We start from the raw sequence: 18,614 nt of genomic DNA, 5'->3' as shown, positions 1-18,614 counted from the left end.
ATCCAACACAGAAAGCCCGGCAGGGGAAACGTTTCTCCCCCGAGAACCTGTGTCTCGCTCTCTGGAAYGGCCGTAAAATTGCCGGGGAAACAAAGGTGGTGTTTTGTGGTGGTGTGTTGGGGGGGGTGGGGATTAGGTGGTGCTGGGGGGATCTGAGTGTGGCCGCGCCGCGAGGGAGRGCTGCAGGATCCCGGGCGAACGCCGCTCACAAAGCAGCCGAGGGGTGAACTTCTGTCTCCGGTCCTCCTGCTGCCGTGTCTCTGTGCTTTCGAATGCTCCGGCTGCGATCGGGGTTTTAGATTCTTTCATGCAGTTTTATCTTTCCTTCCTTTCTTTTTTTCTTTTTCTTTCTTTTATTTTTTTCAAACGTTTTGTTTTTCTTCCCCTTAATGGCAAGTTAGCAGCAATTTGCTGTCAAGCTGGGACTGTCTAACTTGTCCTCTCTCCTGAGTTCAGATCACCCTCAAAACCCCCAGGATCTTTTCAATGAAAGACCGTCCTCCTCAGAATCCAAAATGGGCTCTCTCTTCCCTCCCTGTCTTCTGCCATTATCCTCACGCACCAGCTCTTCCTCTAGCTAGTGGTATTGCCAGCACCGTGGCCTAAGGCCAAGGGAGTTAGACAAAGCAGTCCTTGCAGTTGCACATATCGCATTCAGAGTGATATGACTGCAAATGGCCCCCTCCTCGCTGAAGCTTAATTCTGAGTTGAAGGAGGTTTCTTCTCTATTGTGTTTAAATTAAATGCCACTGGCCAAGAGGAGAAATCCGAGGTTTGCTTCCAAACCTGGGGTGAAGGAACCTCACCCCCACCCCCCCCTCCGTCCTGCAGAGGAGAGGAAAACAGGAAATCTGTCCCTTTTGGCCTGAGATCAGCCCTGCAGAAGCCTCTCCATGTGAATGCTGAGTATTTTGGTCTCAGCTGACAGAAGGGCTCTGGCCAGCTGTGGATCTCGCAGGGATTTTCCTCTGGGAGATAATGCTGCTTCTCTGCACTGCAGGGCTTCTGGTGCAGGAGAATTTGGAAAGACAGTGGCAGCTCAGCTCCTGAAGCAAGCTGTGTCCTTGCTGCAGAGCTAACTCCCTTCAAGTTTAGGTTGAGAGTGGCCACTCTGCCAAATCATGTTTAAACTGCCCTCGGTGAGTGGCTTGGTGGGATGAAGCAGTTGTGGTTGATGGGTGACAGTGCTCCGTTCTCGCACAGGAGCATGTTTGGGACTCAGAGGACCTGGGCTGAAGTCCTGAGAGAGGGGGGCTGCCTGGGGGGAGGAAGTAAGTAAGAGACTCCGTGGGGCTGTCAGCAGATCTGGGGATGACTGTGGGTGAGGAGAATGCAGCTACTCCGCAAGTGACTCAGGATGCTGGAGGCACCCGGGTGCTGACTCCTCTGCCTTGCACCAGGCTGAAGGAAGGAGAACACGTCATCACAGCAGCATTTGGTGCCTGTGCCTCTTCCCCTTGCCCAGCTCAGTGCGGATACCCAGCACAGGGTGCCTGCAGCCAGACTTGCAGTGTTTTGTCCGAATTGTCTGTAGTCTCCCTGAGGGGCCTCCGCTCTGGGAATTGGGCTCGAGTGWAGCCTCCGGGGTGCTCAGTTCTAACCTGGCTGTGCTTAGGGAGCCCTGTTAAATCTCCTGCACAAGCACCTTCGCTGCATGGGAGCTGAGAAGGAGCTCTCTTGGGGATCGGCGATGCTGCCTGTGCCCTCCCAGCCTCCTCAGATCCTGCCATGTCCCGGAGAAACCAGTGTTCCCCCTTCTAAAAACTATGTTTTGATCTGTTTTTCCTTATCTCATTTATTGTGCTGAATCCTACAAAGTACCATTTCCTCCTCGTCTGCCTCGTGTTTTGTATTGCTTTTTTTTAATGCTGTTCCTCTGTAAGAGGGCCAGACACAGAGCTGAGGTAAAGCACAGCATCTCCATTGACTTCAGTGGGACTAGAGAGATTTACACCAGCTACACAGCTGGTCTGGAGTTTGTCTTTCCCCCAGCTTTTAGGCACGTTCCGGCTCTGTTGTGGATATTCACCAGCATTCCTATTTTTGTTCAGAGCACACACAGGATCTGCGAATAACAGTTGTAAGGTATGGACACTAGCAGAAACAGCTTGGGTTTTATTCTGATTCCCACAGAAATGGCAGCTTTTAAGACAAAACCCTGTTCCTGTAATAAAGTTTTAAGTCTTTGTATATAGGATCTGGAGAAACAAATTTCAGCAGACCGTGACAAGGGAAGGAGCTGCATCTTGGCACCACGTTAACAAGTGGTGATCTGTACAACAGCTACTTCTGTGGCTGAGGACCAGTAGGACTGTCAGTGCACCTGCCGCATTTCGCAGAGACTAGGATTTTCTCRGTGAAAAGAGCAAGTTCTTGCCGAGAGGTGAACTGGAGAGAATTTTGCYAACTGGGTCTGTAGCTCGTAACTGGAGAGACCAGTTTCCCTCAGTCCTGAGAGATGATAGCCAGCACAGTAGGCCATTCCTTACCTTACGTTACCAAGACAGCGGTGCAGACTTGCATGAGCARATGGCTTCCTTGTTGCCCTCTACCGAGATAGCATGTTTGATATTGTTGTCTCTACTGAGGGGTTGGCTTTTTGGAGTGGGAGTAGTGATGAGAATACTGTCTCAAGGCAATGCAGAGAGCAAGGGGTTTGTGTATTAGCAGGGTGGATAACTTCCAGGCAGTCCAGCTCATGCTTCCCTCCCTTTCCCTGCAATGTAAACTGAAATTTTACTTTGTGGGTTCTTCTTTTGATCTCTTTGGATTTGTTTAAACACTTCACACAGGTGGTCTTATGACTGTCATTGGATTTGGCATGTAATACAGTGCTGGTTCCCTGCTCATCTGAAGTCCATGTCAAGTTAAAAATGATTTGAAAAGAAATGTTCTAAGCATGTTTCAGAATTTATTATTTTCAAATGAACTTGTTTAGCCATTTAGAAAATTGGCATTTTTGGCTGTGTCCATACATGTCCATGGCTGTTCACTGTAGTATGGTTTTCATGATTAGCAAATCCCTTCGTCCTCCCCACCCACCATGTGTTGGTTCAATTGCAGAGTGGTTTTGGTTCATGTTAACTTGATTCCTTTTGGATAAAACTAAACCAGAAACTCTGCTCCAGTTGTACAACACTGATGCTCCGTCTTTTAATGGGAACATAAGAGTCTGAACCAAAGATTGGACGCCTTTGAACTGCATCTGTGGTGGGGACACTCAGTCCAGGGGCCAGACTAAATCTAGTCTGAAGTCACACCCCTCACCCCAACTACATGTGGTATAGATGTACCAAATACTTTGATCTTCTGATCCATTCCGGTTGTGCCAAATAACTTACTAATGTAGAAATAGCCTGTGTTGTAAGCTGGAAAAGAAGAATGGTGGGGAATCCACTAACTGTCCTTTGCTTTTCTGATTAAAAAAAAGGTGGAAGAGGGGGGAGGAGGAGACATAAAACATGACCATTATCCACATGGAAGGTTTAAATAGAACAACAGTACTAGAGGAAAGGTCCAGAATACTACAGATCAAAAGAGCAAGGCCTCTGGCTGTTACGATAAAGAATGCCCTAGTTCTTGAGAACGTATTTGTGTGTGTGTGCGCTAGTGTGGGTTGGTTTTTTTTTTTTGGAAAGGAAATAGTTTTATTCAAAGAAAGGTCTGTTTCTACCATAAGGGCTGTTTGAGGGGGAAATAAAGTTGGGTGAAAGTATAACTTTCACAGCCAGTGCTATAAGGAATGTTTTGTGCAAATGAGAACTGGGTCTATTATTTTAACTGGAAGTTATTGGAAGGTTGGGGAGAATTGGGGCTGTCAGTGTTTTAGCTCTGGGTTGGCAGCTCTTGTACAGTTCAGCATGTTGCTTGGCTGTGCAGTGGATCTGCTTGTGCAGACATGCATGGAGTGTCCCATGGATAGCAGGGAGTTCTAGCTGAAATTAAGCCAAAGTGTGTAGAGGGCTAAGGAATCAAATAGTCTCAGAGTGAGCCAGAGTACTACACCTATGATTCAGGCTGCGTTCAAATACTCGCCGCAGAAATGGCTGTGCTAGTTTAAGATGTTACCTCCTCCTTTGCTGGAGGATACTTGCCCCATAATGTAGCTGGCAGAGCAGCTCACGTGAATGTTTCTCTCATGTTTCATTGCAAAGTTATCCAATTTAGGACAGAAGAAATTACATTCTCCCAGTTAAAATATTCCAGCCTGCTTGTCTCGTACTGGATACTATCAGGAATCAAACGGCAGTCATCTGAAGCAGATGAGGAATGTTTTCACGCTGTGTGGTAGAGGCAGTAACTTCCAGCACAGGGCTCTCTATAAAGAGCTAATGAGTGCTACCCATCAAAATGGGAACAGCCTTCCTGTTGCAAACAACTTCAGCTTGAAGCGAGTGTAAAACAGAGGTAGAAGCAGTGAGATTCCATGGGCTATGCCATGCACCTYGGAGAAAATCCTGGCTACAGGGATCTCGCCTTATGTACGGTCATGTTCACGTGTACAAAGGGTTTGTAAAATGGCAGGAATTTACACAAGTTTTCCAGCATCTTACAAACTACAGGATAGTAGAGAATCGTATATCCAGTGGGGTTGTTTCTTTACTCGTCTAAGTCAGTTCTGCATGTATAACTTGGTGAGCTGAGTAACTATTACTGATTTTATTTTGCTGCTTGTGAGGGTAAAATGGGGTGAAAATTGAGCTGTGTGGATGTCATGGCATCCACTTGAAGCAAATCAGGTAAGAATACCCCAGTGTTCCTGCTCCCACTGCTTCCTTGTGGGGTGCACAGGGCTCTGGTGAGCTCCCTTTCCAGTCATTTTTCCAGCAGGCAACGGCAACAGATTTAGGAATTAAAACTCAGACCAGCAAATTGATATCGCTACTCAGGCTTCAAGACGGTAGAGGAGGTTTGTACAGATCCATTCAGCTCCTATCAGAAATTAATGGGAAGATTTGTGGTCAATGGGAGTTTAGGCATATAAAGCTTGATTTTAGTTYCTTTGTCTGCCAGGGTGTTAATTGGGGCTCAGAGAGACCACTAGAAGGAGGAGGTTTTGATGCAAAAATCTTATTTCTTTTTGTTGCATTGCTAGATCCCCAAGATTAATAAAGCATAATATTCTTAAAAAAAATCACTATTTCTGTGGGGAAAAATGCTTTTGAAAGTCTTCTGCTTGAATACAGAAATAAGGATATTGTTGGCACAGGAATAAATGTGTTAATAAAAAGCTTTGTATACATTTAATTGGGAAAGTGGAGGGAGGAAAGTGTGTATATTAATTTAGGTTTTAAATAACAGCAAGCACTAAGACAATTTAGGATGTAATACAGAGTCTCACTTAAGTTCAGTACCAAACACACTCCTTTTTCAATTCTGTCGATTCTTAACTGTCTTGTCTCCATTGTTATTTTAACATGAGAAAGCAAGCCTCAGTTTAGATCTCCTCCCTTTTTTTTTCTTTCTGCTGAATACCTAGTCATCAAACTGATTTTCTGACTGGGTCTCGACTGCGAGACTTGCTGGCCTAATTTTTCTTAGTAACTATAATAGCAGCAGCTGGTGTTCCTTTCTTTTKTTTCTTTTTTTTTTCCTTCCTCTCTCTCTCTCTCTCTCTCTCCTTTCTTTTAAATCTGAGATATACAGGATGCTCAGACTTGCAGATGTAATTTTGGGTTAATTGAGTAATAGTCATCCAAGACTCATGGACTCTCCCTGAGATTAATGTACAAAGTGACAGGTCAAAAAGCTCAAGGTCCATTACCCTCTGAGATACTAATATCCCCACAATTAATTTCATTTTCATGATTGCATCATCTTAAATTGAGGTGAAATCAAGGATTTTTCATTTTTTCTCCCTCCAGCTGAGTTTGACTGGCGCAACTTCTGACACGGGTGTGTGGAGGCTGGTACCATGGCCAAGTCAAATGCTTTTCTTTGTTCTCTGGGCCTGCTGCTGCTGATAAAGTGGTCGGCGCATGGCATTATGTCTTATTACATTTTTGATGCAGACTGCAAAGAAACGGGTAAACTCACCATGGTTACCACGATCTGTCATTTGGCAGGGCATTCCGTACTCAGCAATGGCCTCTAGTGTCTGCATCACAGCTCTGCATATATTGTGGGTAAAGTAGACAATGCAGCACCCCTGGCTGCTGAAGCGACAAGTCTATTGATCTGATCGCTAATTTAAATCAGTAGCGGTGCTAAAACTCCAGCAGCAGGCCCTCCTGGATAGTTGTCTACTGAAAGTTCCTCTTGCTTGTTTTTATAATTCAGCGTTAATTCAGTCACTGCTGGGATCCAGCTCCCATGCTGAGACCAACTAGTGTCCACTGCAGTGCCTTGTGGAGCTGGCTTTCCCATCTGTGAAACTTTCTCGGTCAGCCGCTAGATTTGCTGCTTTGTCTTGCCACATCACATGCCTGGAAGTTTTTGTTCTTATCTAGACATTCCTTGCCTTATCTTCATACAAACCAAGAATGTGTCATTGTTTAAATCAACATAATCTGCAACAATCAATAAAGTATCTGTACTGTATTATCATCAACTGATACAGTGGTGGTGAATGATCTTGTTTGCTGTTTTTCATGGACTGCAGCTAAGGTTTGTTCTGTGGGTAAAGCAGGATTGCGGCGCCTGGTCGTCTGAGTCCCTGCCTTGATTCTGAACCAGTTTGGAGCTCCCAGGTCTTGTATGTATGTATGTATGGGGGACTGCTTGCAGTAACAGTTTAGGAACAAGTCTTTACAGGATGGGTCTTTTGTTTTATTGTACATGAGGAAAAATTGCTTAAGTCTTTCTTTGCTTAATTGAGGTAATTAAACCTTCCTACCTTGCAGTGCAAGGGACTCATTAATGTTTTTAAAGCATTTTGAAATCCTTGGAGGAAGATGCAGTTTGCTGTTGTGTCATGTTTGATAACTGTTGAAATTCAATCATCTAGACTTGAAATATTGACTGAGCTGTACATACAGAAATCTTGCAATTGTTCACATATTTTGAGCTGATAATGTAATGAACTAATTGAAAATGTAGCTGACAACTCTGGTGTTCCTTCACAGCGCAGGAGCTGTGCTCTATGGGTGTGTGGCTTTTTGTGTGTGTGTGGKTTTTTTTTGTTTTGTTTTGTTTTGTTTTTTTTACTGTGCTTTAGCAAAATGTGATAATTAGCTCCATGTGAAACCTGAGTAATGGAAATGCAGACTGTAGCACCCTAAAATTTAGCAGGTTAATTAAAGACAAAGGAGGAAGTTTGCTTTTTTTAAGGTGGCCTACTGATCATCCCATTTTACCATCACTAGGTTTTCACTAGTGAACTAGTTAAAATTAAAAACACACTCTCTTCTTGTAGTGAAGATGACACCATGATGATATCATGTGATTAATCCTAAAGTGGAAAAAGATTTCCCAACTGAGGAGGACAGGGAGTCTCTGTCCCGCTGTGTTTAGCAGTGCTTTTATGGTGTAACTGCTGGCTTTTTGTTTCTCTCTTTTTGTCGTGAGGGAAAATCTGAATGAAATCACTTGCAACTTGAAAACAAAAACAATGATTTACATAGTTTTGAGTCCCGGTGACTTGTAGCATGGGTTTAATTTAAATTCAAACAAAGTCTGGTAAATAAGATCTGTTTCTCATGTGGGAAAACAATTGGGAATTTCAGCAAAGGAGTTTGTAAGGGGAAAGATTTTTCAGACAGCAGCCAGTCTGTGTCTGCTGCCTGCAGGCAAAGACAGCAGCAACAGTGGATGCAGGGGCACTGCAACTGCAAGAGTAGAAAAGAGCTGCTAACTCTAGTGGTGTAATGCTCCCTTAGTCCTGAGTCTACAATCCGTAACCAGCAGGTCTTGCAACACTGTTGTAAAACGGGCAGCATAATCAGGCCCTCTCAGAAAAAAACAAAAAATTATTTTGATATTTCTCAATTCCAATTTCCTATGTTGAAAAATTGGGAAAAAAGTGTTCTGATTCCTCGATTTTTGAGTAGTTTTTTCAATAGATCACATTAGAGTCTGTTTCTATAACTTTTAGTTGACTTGATACCCTGTTGATTTGAATATAATCTGAATATGATCTTTTATAACATTAGAACATGTAACCATAACCAAAAGTGATGTTATTTTTCCTTTAGTTTACTTGTGCAGTACAGTCTGACTGGCTAAAAATGTTTGACATCACACAAAGAGGAATAATGGTAGCAACTCTTCAACTCCGATGTTTTACAATGAGCAGCAGATCTGATGTACCTCATCTGACTGTCCCCTATGAATAGTTTTGGCATCAGCTGGAAATAGTATTGAGGGTAACTTGCATTGACTGTGTGATGACACTTTAAGTTGCAAAATTGCTTTCAGATAACTTGTACTGAAGAGGTAAAAATAGCACAGTACATTAGACTCATCTATGTGGAATGTATATATGCAAAAATAGGGCTCCTTAATATTTACAGTTTGTCTAGGCAGAACAACCTGTCATGTTACACTCTTTCACTTTTAGGCAAACAATTTGCACTGATAATGTTGCAGGCTGTGCTATTTTCAAATGTACAGCGAACATCAGAGAAGTGTTAATTTAACTGTTCTCTTCCTCGCAAATAGTGTGACTCTGAAATGGTATTAGTGTGCTTAGAAAGAGGTGAGAGGTCATGGCTTTAGAAAAGAGAAAAGTTATCTAGAATGTGTCCCAGTATAACCAGCTAATCTATCTCTAGATAATAACTGCATTTTTTTTCCTTTTCTCTTTACAGCTGGGAGTGTTCATTCCCCCTCCACAAGTATGGCAACATCCGCACAATACAGACAGCTTATAAATGACTATGGACCCCCATCTCTAGGCTATACGCAAGGGATGCAGGTATAGTTCAGCTAGTTGTTTTTCTTTAATCAGATCACTGACCCTAGGTTTGCATAGTAGTATGAATTGTGGCCTGTAATCTGAGGTGTTCCTCCCTCCCACCTAGCTTTGAAATCAAACCCAAATGGCAGACTGATTCATCGCACATGTCTTGGGATCAAATTAGACTAAGCAGAGTGCTGAGTGAGATTAGTTACTAATTAATTGTTAGTTCCTCCATTTCTGACTAATAGTGAACCATGTCTTGAGTTATGTTCTGATAATAAGGGCTATAACATATTATTTGTTAAAAAGTAATATCCCTACATCTTTAACTGTTTTCCTTGGGTAAATTTATACTTTAAAATTTACAGCCTCATGAAATGTGTGTTACAGAGATTCCTATGGGCTGCTTTCATGAATCTAGCTGGTAAACTTTCTGTGAAACGTTTTTAACATCTTAACAGGATTCCCTTGTCCTCTGGGTAGCTTTCTTGTATCTGCTCCCCAATCTCTCCGCCTAGTGAACTCTTCCACAAAATACACACCTAAACATTACAGAATCTCAGAAGCGTTGAGTTTGGAAGGGACGTTTGGAGATCATCTTGTCCACCCCCCCACTCAAACAGGGTCACCTAGAGCAGGTTGCCCAGGACCCTGTCCGGATGGCTTTTGAGTATTTCCAAGGATGGAGACTCCACAACCTCTCTGGGCAACCTGTTCCAATGCTCAGTCGCCCTCACAGTAAAAAAGTTTTTCCTTATGTTCAGAGGGAACTTCCTGTGTTTCAGTTTGTGCCCATTGCACATTGATAAAAGCAGAAGGAGAGTTAAATAAGCAGTTCTCAGGTTGCTGTTTTTGCAGGACTGATTGAACTTATGTTTCACTTAAGGTCCCAATCCTGCAGCCGCATCCTCCCAGCTGATCCCTATTTTCCAAGGGTGCATAACATTGTGTCCAACTGTAGGAGCAAATGCAAAAAGAAATCATGTTCATGTAATAAAATTGAAATTTTATTTTTTAATAAAGTGTCTTCCAGGGCAGTATCTGGTATTTCATGAATTTCAGGTTGCTGCTTGTTTTAATTATTTTGTTTTTAGCAGTATTTAATTGAGATGATTCTACTTCCAACTACAGGGCACCAGCAGCAGTCAAGTACCACAGAGCAAATATGCAGAACTTCTAGCTATCATAGAAGAATTAGGAAAAGAGATTAGACCCACATATGCTGGGAGTAAAAGTGCGATGGAGAGGCTAAAACGAGGTAATGTTTAAAATTATTTTTAAAAAAGTGTCCTATACTCTTTTTGCATAAACTGCTTAAATACTGTTTCATGACAACTGTTTCCTTTGAAAGGAGACAGCTCTCTTGAGCTGGTTATTAAGCTAGGCGTATTAACAAGCAACTGAATCTTTGGGATATTCTGTTCATGCTGTGTTTGATAGATAAACCAGTGAATGAATGTATTTCATGTGCACAAAGAGAGTTTCAGTTAATAATTCAAACCTTATTTGTATCCCTTAATGTGTCTATCGGACACATTCTGTCAGATTCCTGGTGACTGACTTACCCCTTCAATTCCCTTTTCTGCCTAGACTCTAAAATATACAGTCAAGCATTGTTTACTTCCTCTCGTAAACATCACCCTTCTACTTGACCCAAGAGTCTCTACTGAAGTGTATTTTGCTTAAAGAAATTTTACGTTGTGCTAAATCACACTGAGCCGGTGGTGAGAAGGGCTGAAAAAAAAGAGATGTAGTTAATGAAAGCTGTGCAGAGACTAAGACTTCAAGCATACATATTCCTCCTCTATCTGGAGTGTCTGGCTGCTTAGGCTCCATTACTTATTGTCAAGTGGACATCATTAGGAGTCCACTAATCAGGGTCTAACAGTGTCCCAGGCCTAGCTGAGGAGGCCTCTTTAGCTTTGCTTAGTCAGCTAAAAAGGGTCACGTAATTGCCCCTTCCTTGCAGTGTAAAAGAAACCCGCACATGCCCTACCGCTGACATCAGTTTGACATTGTCCTCCGCAGGAGACATGCGAGGGATATTTCTGAAGGAGCAGTGGGACATTCCACCGCTCTAGCTCCTGAAATGACCCCGAAAGGCCCTCGACAACAGTTGTGCTGGGTGTTCTGTCCTCTGCCAGCATGATAGTTACCTTTTCCTCCCTTTCCTTGGTCCTTGTGCCGAGTTTGGCTCATGCATTCAACCTTGAATGGGAATCTTACTGTAACAGACCAACTTCACCACCTTGCAAATCCCCTTTACATTTACCCAAGACTACAGAGCTGTGTTTAAGACTCAGCCATTATAGGAGAGTAATATATCTGCCATGACATGCAATAAAATGACTAGTAGCTGTTCTGGGAAAGGATGCAATAAAGTCTGCTGATGAGTGGTAAGTGGAATCTGGCCCAGCTAAAATCAATGTTGCTGGAGTCTCTCTTTATTGCATTGCCTGAGTCAGTATTAATCATGAATGGCAATAGGCTAATGGGGACAACTTGAGAGACACCAGGAGAGAGGCAGACGTTCTCTTTGCTGAACAGCTCAGTTAGGTGAGAGAAAGTTGTTTTGGTATTGCAGTGAGTATTTAGTTTGTTTGCTAATGTAGGTTTAAGATTCAATGCTGCAAGTGTGACTGGCATGCCAGTATTGCAAAAAAATCCCAAATAAATACCTTTTGCTGCCATCTTTTGGTCACAGACATATCCCTCTATCCATTTTGGGAGCCTTATGGCTGAAAGAGCATATGCAGGTGTGAGAGAAAGACTGAATGAGGGTACCCACATGTCTGCAGCCTCCATGGCTGTGTGGAGGTTCTTCCTGAATAAAGTCTCTGTCCCCAGCTCCACCTGCTCCTCAGGACAGAGGCTACTGACCTCTAAAACTGGCCAAATTCCCAGTGTTCTACATAATTCAGGGTAGCTCTGCTGCATAAACTGGGCATCCTGCCACCATATCCAGGTCTAATGTGCTGCTTCGAGTATGCATCCCTGGATCCCACAGCTGCAGGCTTTACCTGCTACGTGTCGATTTAACCCTCTGCAAAGCCTTGGACCCTAGGAGTCCCAGGTCACTGTTCCTTGGGGGTAAAGGCTGTTGCTCTGATTTGGGCTAGCAGCCCTCAAGAGACAGAATCCATTATCTCTAAATGGAGATTAACATTGCTCTGTTGCCTTACTGTGGTTTCCCCACCTTGTTAAGGAGCATGATTGATTAGAGAAATCGCCCTAGTCTCTATCTGGTCCTGTCAGTAGAATATAGCCTTGTTTGTCATGGGGAAAATCTGCCCAGAATGTCTCATATTTTAAGATCTTACTCAAGCTCTTGTTCTTCTAGCAGCTCTGAGAATATGAATCTAGATTCCATTCCAGGATTAAGAATCAAGGTTCAGATTGTTGGAACTCAATGCAACAGGACTCTTAGTGGAAAATTCCAGCTTACATCTATCAAATAAGAATAGATATGGCAGCATGTAAAGTAGTGATGATTTACACTGGGAGCTGATCCAGGGTTAGGAGATAACTTTGTGCACACACCACTAAAAATTTCCTCTTATTCTTACAAGAGGCAGAACCTGTGTTGAGGCAGTATTATGAAGACTCAGATTTTGATGCATCCTCTCTGAGGAGAATTACCCCATGGCATTAATTTAGGCTTTTAGAGCTTGCTAAAATGACTCCCCAAATTACTTCGTCGTCTTTCACCCCACTGTAGCAAAATAACTGACAGGTAGGCAAGATGATTTTTTTTTTCTCTAGTTAAACTCCTGATTTTAAAGAGGCCTGCACTGCACCTTAATTAAGGTGTACCTGTCACTGCAGATCTACAAAGCTTATAATGCTCCGATTCCTGGTTTGGTCCCTTTTCAATTTATAATGACAGGTTGGAAAAGTCAACTTCTCTAGCGGAGGCTAATGTTTGGGAAGGATGTGGCGGGAGAAAAAAAAAGTCTCCTTTTTCTGAAGCATGCTGTGATAGCTTTGGTAACTCAGAATAGAAATACATAAACCTTTCTGTGGATTGTCATTGCAAGAGTCACCTGAATAAGATGATTTAAAAAATGTCCAATTCTTTTGCAGGCATTATTCATGCTAGAGGACTAGTTCGGGAATGCTTGGCTGAGACTGAACGAAATGCAAGATCCTAGCCCACTAATTCAGTTACAAGATTTTCCATCTCTTAATGAAGAAAAAGTAATACTTGTTCCTTTGACTCTTGAAACATTCAGATGAGTTCATTTATTTTGAATGTTTTACCTTTTTTTGCCCTTACAAAAGTGTATAATTAAGAATGAAAAAACAAGGATTTTTCAACTTACTGATGGTTTGCATTTTGTAAAGACATTAAAACTCCCCAAAATGTTTCTAAAACATGAAAACTGAATTGCATGCAGAGGAATGCTCTCTCTCTCCCAGGCTATATTTCAGTTCTCTTCTTAGCCAGCCACAGTCTCATTCTGTTTTTCTTTTGACTATATTCACTTAACCCCAAACTATCAAAGTTTGACATAAACTCTAAGGATTTTTTTTAATAAATGCAGAATAGCATGCTGTACCTAGTAGTCTGCTATGTCACAATTTGTCATACAGCATAGACCCTGCTTAGAAATAACCTTCCCCTCCTCTTATTTTTCCTTTTTTGTTCGTTTTGCATAAACATTTGCATGACTGTTAGTGCTTTGAAGTCCATTTAAAGTGCATGAGTTATATGGAAAATAGGGAAACCTATTAAATAATAACAAGGTCCCAGAAAGCTAATTTCTACATTAAGGCTGGAGATTTCAGTTTTAAGTTTGCCAAAAAAGAAAATTCTGGATAAATTACTAAAACTGTTATTTGCATCTTTGTATGTATTTATTACTTGATGTAATAAAGCTTATTTTCATTAACAGTTTGTATTAAAACTATGTACAGTCACTTTAATCAAATTCATACTTTGTATACGAGAGAACTCTCAATAGATAAAGGTTTAACCTTCACGCAGGAGGCTCAAGTTCAAGAACAGCCYAGAGAATGGGACTGCAGAGTGCTGGAGACTTTCCATCCATGGCACAGTCCTGATGCAGTCATCTCTGCAGGAAGGAGGTACAGTTGCTAGGTAGTCTCCATTGTTTTTAAAATACACACTAGGGCTTTGGTTCTGAAAGCTCTCTCCCTTCATTGTTGAAGGTCAGAATTCAGTGGCAGCCTGTGACGTTTCTGTCCAAAAATTAAAGACAAAGTTGCCATTTGGCAATTAGACTTCTTAACAGTATTAAAATGGAAAAGTATGCTTCACTACTGGCTCCAAACTAACAGTAATAAAGGAAAAGTGGCTGTATGTATTTGCTTAAAATAGGAAACTTTCAAGATGAGTGACGATACTGAAATGCACAAACTGCAGCACAGTATAAATATAGTAAAAGGACTGTAAATGTACCACATACAATCAAATCTAAATCCTAAGGAAATGAAGTAATCTAGAATATCTGATACATATGGAACTACAGATACTTGAAGATAATAGAACATTCAGAGGAAAAAAGTTATTTACATCGTATCTTGGATGAATAGGACTGTTGCATTGGCATGTAGCTTCCAACATGTGTTTTTCTGCTTTTTTTTTTTAAATCCGTAATGATCTAATTCTACATTTGAGCTGGAAGAAAATACCTGATCAACCATCACTTGCAGGAGYAACACTCCCCCTTCCCCCATGTTCTTCACTGCTCTAGGTAAGATCTGTAAAGCTGCTGTTGAAACTTCATTCTGAATTGAGTGGAACAAGAACATTTATGCAGGCAGTTCAGCTGACAGATCTGAAGGGGGCAGCCAGCGACTGGCCACTCTTGTATCAGCATGTCTGTTTACACCATCACAAGTGGTATCACAAAGCAGCTTTTTTTGTGTCTCAGCTTAATCAGTTCACTGTTTATGCAGGATTTTGATGTCAGTGGAGGCAGTGGTCAAGTACAGATGGAAAGTTGAAACTTTTTATGGGTGTTCTTATGTATCGGAACTCCTAAGGGATCGAGTTTTCTTTTTGTCTCCGTTAACAATAGTGGAAACTTTATCATCCCTTTTCAAAATGATTGGATTATCATCTTTTGAATTTGGCAGAAAAACTGATTACTGAATGTGAGTAATGAGATGATGGCAGACAGAAGAAGGAATACATGACTGCTTTTAATACTTCAGTTTTACAGTAATAGCAGGTCACTAAATATTTTTAGTTGTGCTTATGAAGTCCTACAACATCTGTCAGTTAGAAAACTGCATTCAGATATAATGACATATTCTTTTTCCCTTACCCAATTAGGACAAGTCAGTATTTCACATGTTTATTTGCCATCTGATTGTTGCATCTCTTTAAAATGCTTTTTCCTTTCTAGGTTTTCCCTTGCTCTTCTTTTCTTCTCTTGCTTCTTCTTCTCTCCTGCTTTCTTCTCTTTAAAAACATCACTATCTTCACCTTTATAGAAGAGGTCAACCTTTTCCTGCAGGATTTCTCTGGCTATCTTTCGGTTCTGCTCTACTGATCTTGTTTGATGACACTGAAAAAATACAGTACGGCATTTTTATTGTGACTTTAGCCTGTTTATTCTTCTGTTTTCCCTTTTACTCTATGTATTGTACCTGAACAAGGATTGCAAGATCAGATCCTAATTAGAAACTCTTCAAATAATTTTGGGTGAAATTACATTTGAATTGCCTGCCCATTTTTTTGAAGTTTATTATTTCTGAAACAGTAGATTAGGGGATGACTTACTATATTAACTATATTTACTTGCTTTAAACAAGTTCTTCCAAAGAGCTCATTTCTCTCCTTCTTTTTCCTGCCACTACAATAAACACCCCCCCCCCAACCAAGAGAATTCTACCACCAAGAACTCCCCAATTTTTTTGCAGCCAGACGACATATTCTGGAGAGGCTGACTAATAATCAATTGTTACTGTAACTTGGCAGGCTGACTTTTGCATTAATCTTTAATTCTGTCAGCAAACACAATTGATTCCATATTACTTTGGAAAGTTGCTTCTGAGTTTAACTTAACTGTGTCTTTCCCTTTACATGATAAGGAAGTAAAGATTATTTTCAAAGGTAAGTTTTAGCACATGGTACATAGGCAAGAGTAATGCTTAAGAAGAATATGCAAAATGACTCTGATCACCTTGTTAAGGAAGACATTGTAAGACCTCACAAGGGAGTAGGAATGCAAAAGCTATCACTGGAAGGATAAGAAGATACAAAGAAAACTACAAAACAGTAGTGGTTGCCAAAGCCTAATTCCAAGATCAGCTTAGCCCCAAATTTATTAAAGTAATATTAACGAACCCTATTCCTTTCTGAGGTTCTTTACAATGCATATCAATAAACTCATCCTCCCTGACTCTTGCACTGAGAATATTCTTAACTATAAAAGATGGTTTGGAAGACATAATGCACTTTATGACTTAATGAAATAAAATATAATTACCTTAATGACAATCCCAGTTGGAATATGCTTCAACACAACACAGTTGCTTGTCTTATTAGTGGCTTGACCTCCTGGGCCATCACCTCTTACAAACTGTTCTTTTAATTCTGCCTCATTTAGTGCAAGGAGATTGGAAGAGTTCTTTTTTCCTGCTGCCTGGAGTAAGGGCAGTCTGGTCAGGGAAAATTGTTGTTTCCTCAACATCCATGGCCTCCAAGATGCTGTACTTGCTTCTTTCAGTAAGAATGTAAAATGAAATAAATTTGGTGCATTCATACAGAAGTGAGGATACAGCTTCGTCTGGAAAACTGAAGCAGAGGAATGGAGTATACCATCAGAATCCTTGTTTTAAGATGATCTATTTTAGCCACACCTTGTGCGATACTTCAATATTCAGATTATTCTCAAGGGTATTAGAACTGGTTTCATAAACATTTGCCTTGAAATATTTACCATTCCAAATGGAATTTCAGTTCTGATTGCAACCAGATTTCTTAAAATAGTCAAGAAAGGGACCTGGAAAACAGTAAATAAATTAAGTCAGTACTCCTACCAACATTTGGAAAAAGGCTTTTTGCAAACAGCTGTACACAGAGTAAAACTGAACTTTGGGATTCCATGGTTCCAAGAAAGGATAAAATTGTTCGTGTTGTTCTTGTAACTTGACCTTTAAAATACAGTGAAAAAGGGCAGAAATTATAGATGTTGATCTATAGTTTTAAATAAGGCCGAGATTTTACTAATTTTAATAATGTGTCAGAATTTTGCTCTAGGTGCCTTTACTGGCACTGCACTCTACTGGGTTCTGCCTTGCTGAAAATGGTACCTACAATTCACCTGTCTATACACGTTTTAACTATATCTAGGGAGGACAGGTGAGGGTGCAAGAATCCTTATCAGAGGTTTTCTTATAACAGTGCTAACAGTGCTCTAAACTACTGAAAGAAACCTGCTGGAGAAAGCCAGCAAGTTTACGTAGTGTAACTATACATTAATCATTTCTCAGCTTCTCCTGTACACTGGCTTATAGTCATGGAAGACTGCAAATGGAAGGTGGAGAAAAAAAAGGTGACTGTAGAGCGTGGTCCAATATAGCAAATTGAATCAACTCCATTTCAAATCAGAAGCATTTTTCTGTGTTGATCCTGTCCACAAGTTTGCCCATTCTTCTCCACTCCTGTAACTTTCTAATTGGTCAATGAGGCAACATTGAGGGAGGAAGATGATCAGTGAAAAAGCAGACCACCCAGTTTTCCAACTACTGCTTCATAGGGTGACAATTTTTTTTTTCTTTGGGTCAAGTTTTTAATAGTAACCTAGGCAGAGAAGCATACATTGCATTTTACCACCTCATGGATAAAAAGCAATTTCAGGTCCTACTGCTGTAAAATAGCACTTTTCAAGAAATTAGGCAAACAATTAAAACAATAGATACTTTTATGGTTGAAATATTTTATTTGATTCAGAAGAAAATACTTCAGCATGTGAACAAGTGGCACTTAGCTATAAATAGCCATACAAGTTAAGTCTAAGTGAAGAAATCAATGTAATTTTAAGAAAGCTTTTATTTTAAGTCAGGACAGCCACTTGGTGGCAATAGAAGATAGCAACAATGTTTTGCTGAGGGGGGAAAAAAAAAACACATGTAGGAAGAGTTAGCAGAACAACTAGCTTTAAAGCGAGCCTTTCCTCAACAGCAGGCTTAATACTAGCCAGGCACTGCCTGTTAAAGTAGCCCTTTTTGTAACCAAGACTGACAAGTGTTTGAACTGTCTCATCTTAATAGATAGGCTTACGGAGAACATGAATTTTTACCCTATTTTTGCTACTGGATACTATAGCTGTAAAACATGACTAGGCCTAGAAGATACCTAGAACAGGAGGTTTCCTCAAGATTTCAGCACAAAAGACCTCCAAGAAGCACATGGCTTAGTGCAGAACAGAACTAAAGACAACCATGTCTTAACTCTAAAAGAGCTTTACCTGTAACGTTTTTAACATATTTTAAGCGAGGGCCGCCCGTGTCGATAAGAACGCTAACATCCCATTTTTAAAACARTGCTAGAGATGACTGCTCGGTCTCACGGGGAAGGACGCAGGGGGGATGACAGGTCAGGAACGACAGTGCAACACACGCAGGGTGCTCTGCGTACATGATTAAACTGTTTTAGAACAAGTGCTTTGCTGACAGGCCTCCCCGACAGCAGCCCGGGTTGTGCCACACGCCCGGGGAACGAGAGGGTTCACCCAGCGCGGCCCGGCGGCCGCCGAGCGCCCAGCAGCGCCCCGCCGGGACGGCGCCGCGAGGCCAGAGG

At 41.3% G+C, this 18,614-nt stretch overlaps 2 protein-coding genes across 4 annotated transcripts in view; one reads left to right on the top strand and one right to left on the bottom strand.

Annotated features, from left to right (window-relative positions):
• The first annotated feature begins 8,739 nt into the window (after positions 1 to 8,739).
• CDK2AP1 (cyclin dependent kinase 2 associated protein 1) lies at positions 8,740 to 13,746 on the top strand. The gene is made up of 3 exons (XM_026058895.1): positions 8,740 to 8,854; positions 9,971 to 10,097; positions 12,923 to 13,746. Exons 1-3 carry the CDS (start codon positions 8,777 to 8,779, stop codon positions 12,988 to 12,990), a joined length of 273 nt encoding a protein of 90 aa, XP_025914680.1. The 5' UTR covers positions 8,740 to 8,776; the 3' UTR covers positions 12,991 to 13,746.
• The window catches only part of CUNH12orf65 (chromosome unknown C12orf65 homolog), a 5,678-nt gene continuing 736 nt past the window's right edge, over positions 13,673 to 18,614 (bottom strand). Inside the window, exons 1-4 of one of the 3 annotated variants that reach the window (XM_026058892.1) lie at positions 18,283 to 18,472; positions 16,300 to 16,815; positions 15,133 to 15,375; positions 13,673 to 14,041 (exon numbers count right to left, since the gene is read on the bottom strand). In XM_026058892.1, the coding sequence (XP_025914677.1) occupies positions 15,163 to 15,375; positions 16,300 to 16,575 (489 nt within the window). In that variant the 5' untranslated portion in view covers positions 16,576 to 16,815; positions 18,283 to 18,472 and the 3' untranslated portion in view covers positions 13,673 to 14,041; positions 15,133 to 15,162. Of the gene's footprint in view, positions 14,042 to 14,987; positions 15,376 to 16,299; positions 16,816 to 18,282; positions 18,473 to 18,614 lie in introns of those variants that run through there. The other 2 variants (XM_026058891.1, XM_026058893.1) reach the window with 2 other exon arrangements.

Source organism: Apteryx rowi, unplaced genomic scaffold, assembly GCF_003343035.1.
Source record: "Apteryx rowi isolate R43461 unplaced genomic scaffold, aptRow1 scaffold_15, whole genome shotgun sequence".
In the NCBI taxonomy this organism is placed as follows: Eukaryota; Metazoa; Chordata; class Aves; order Apterygiformes; family Apterygidae; genus Apteryx; species Apteryx rowi.
The sequence above is the reverse complement of the archived record's forward strand: the minus strand, read 5'-3'. Positions and strand labels throughout refer to the sequence as shown.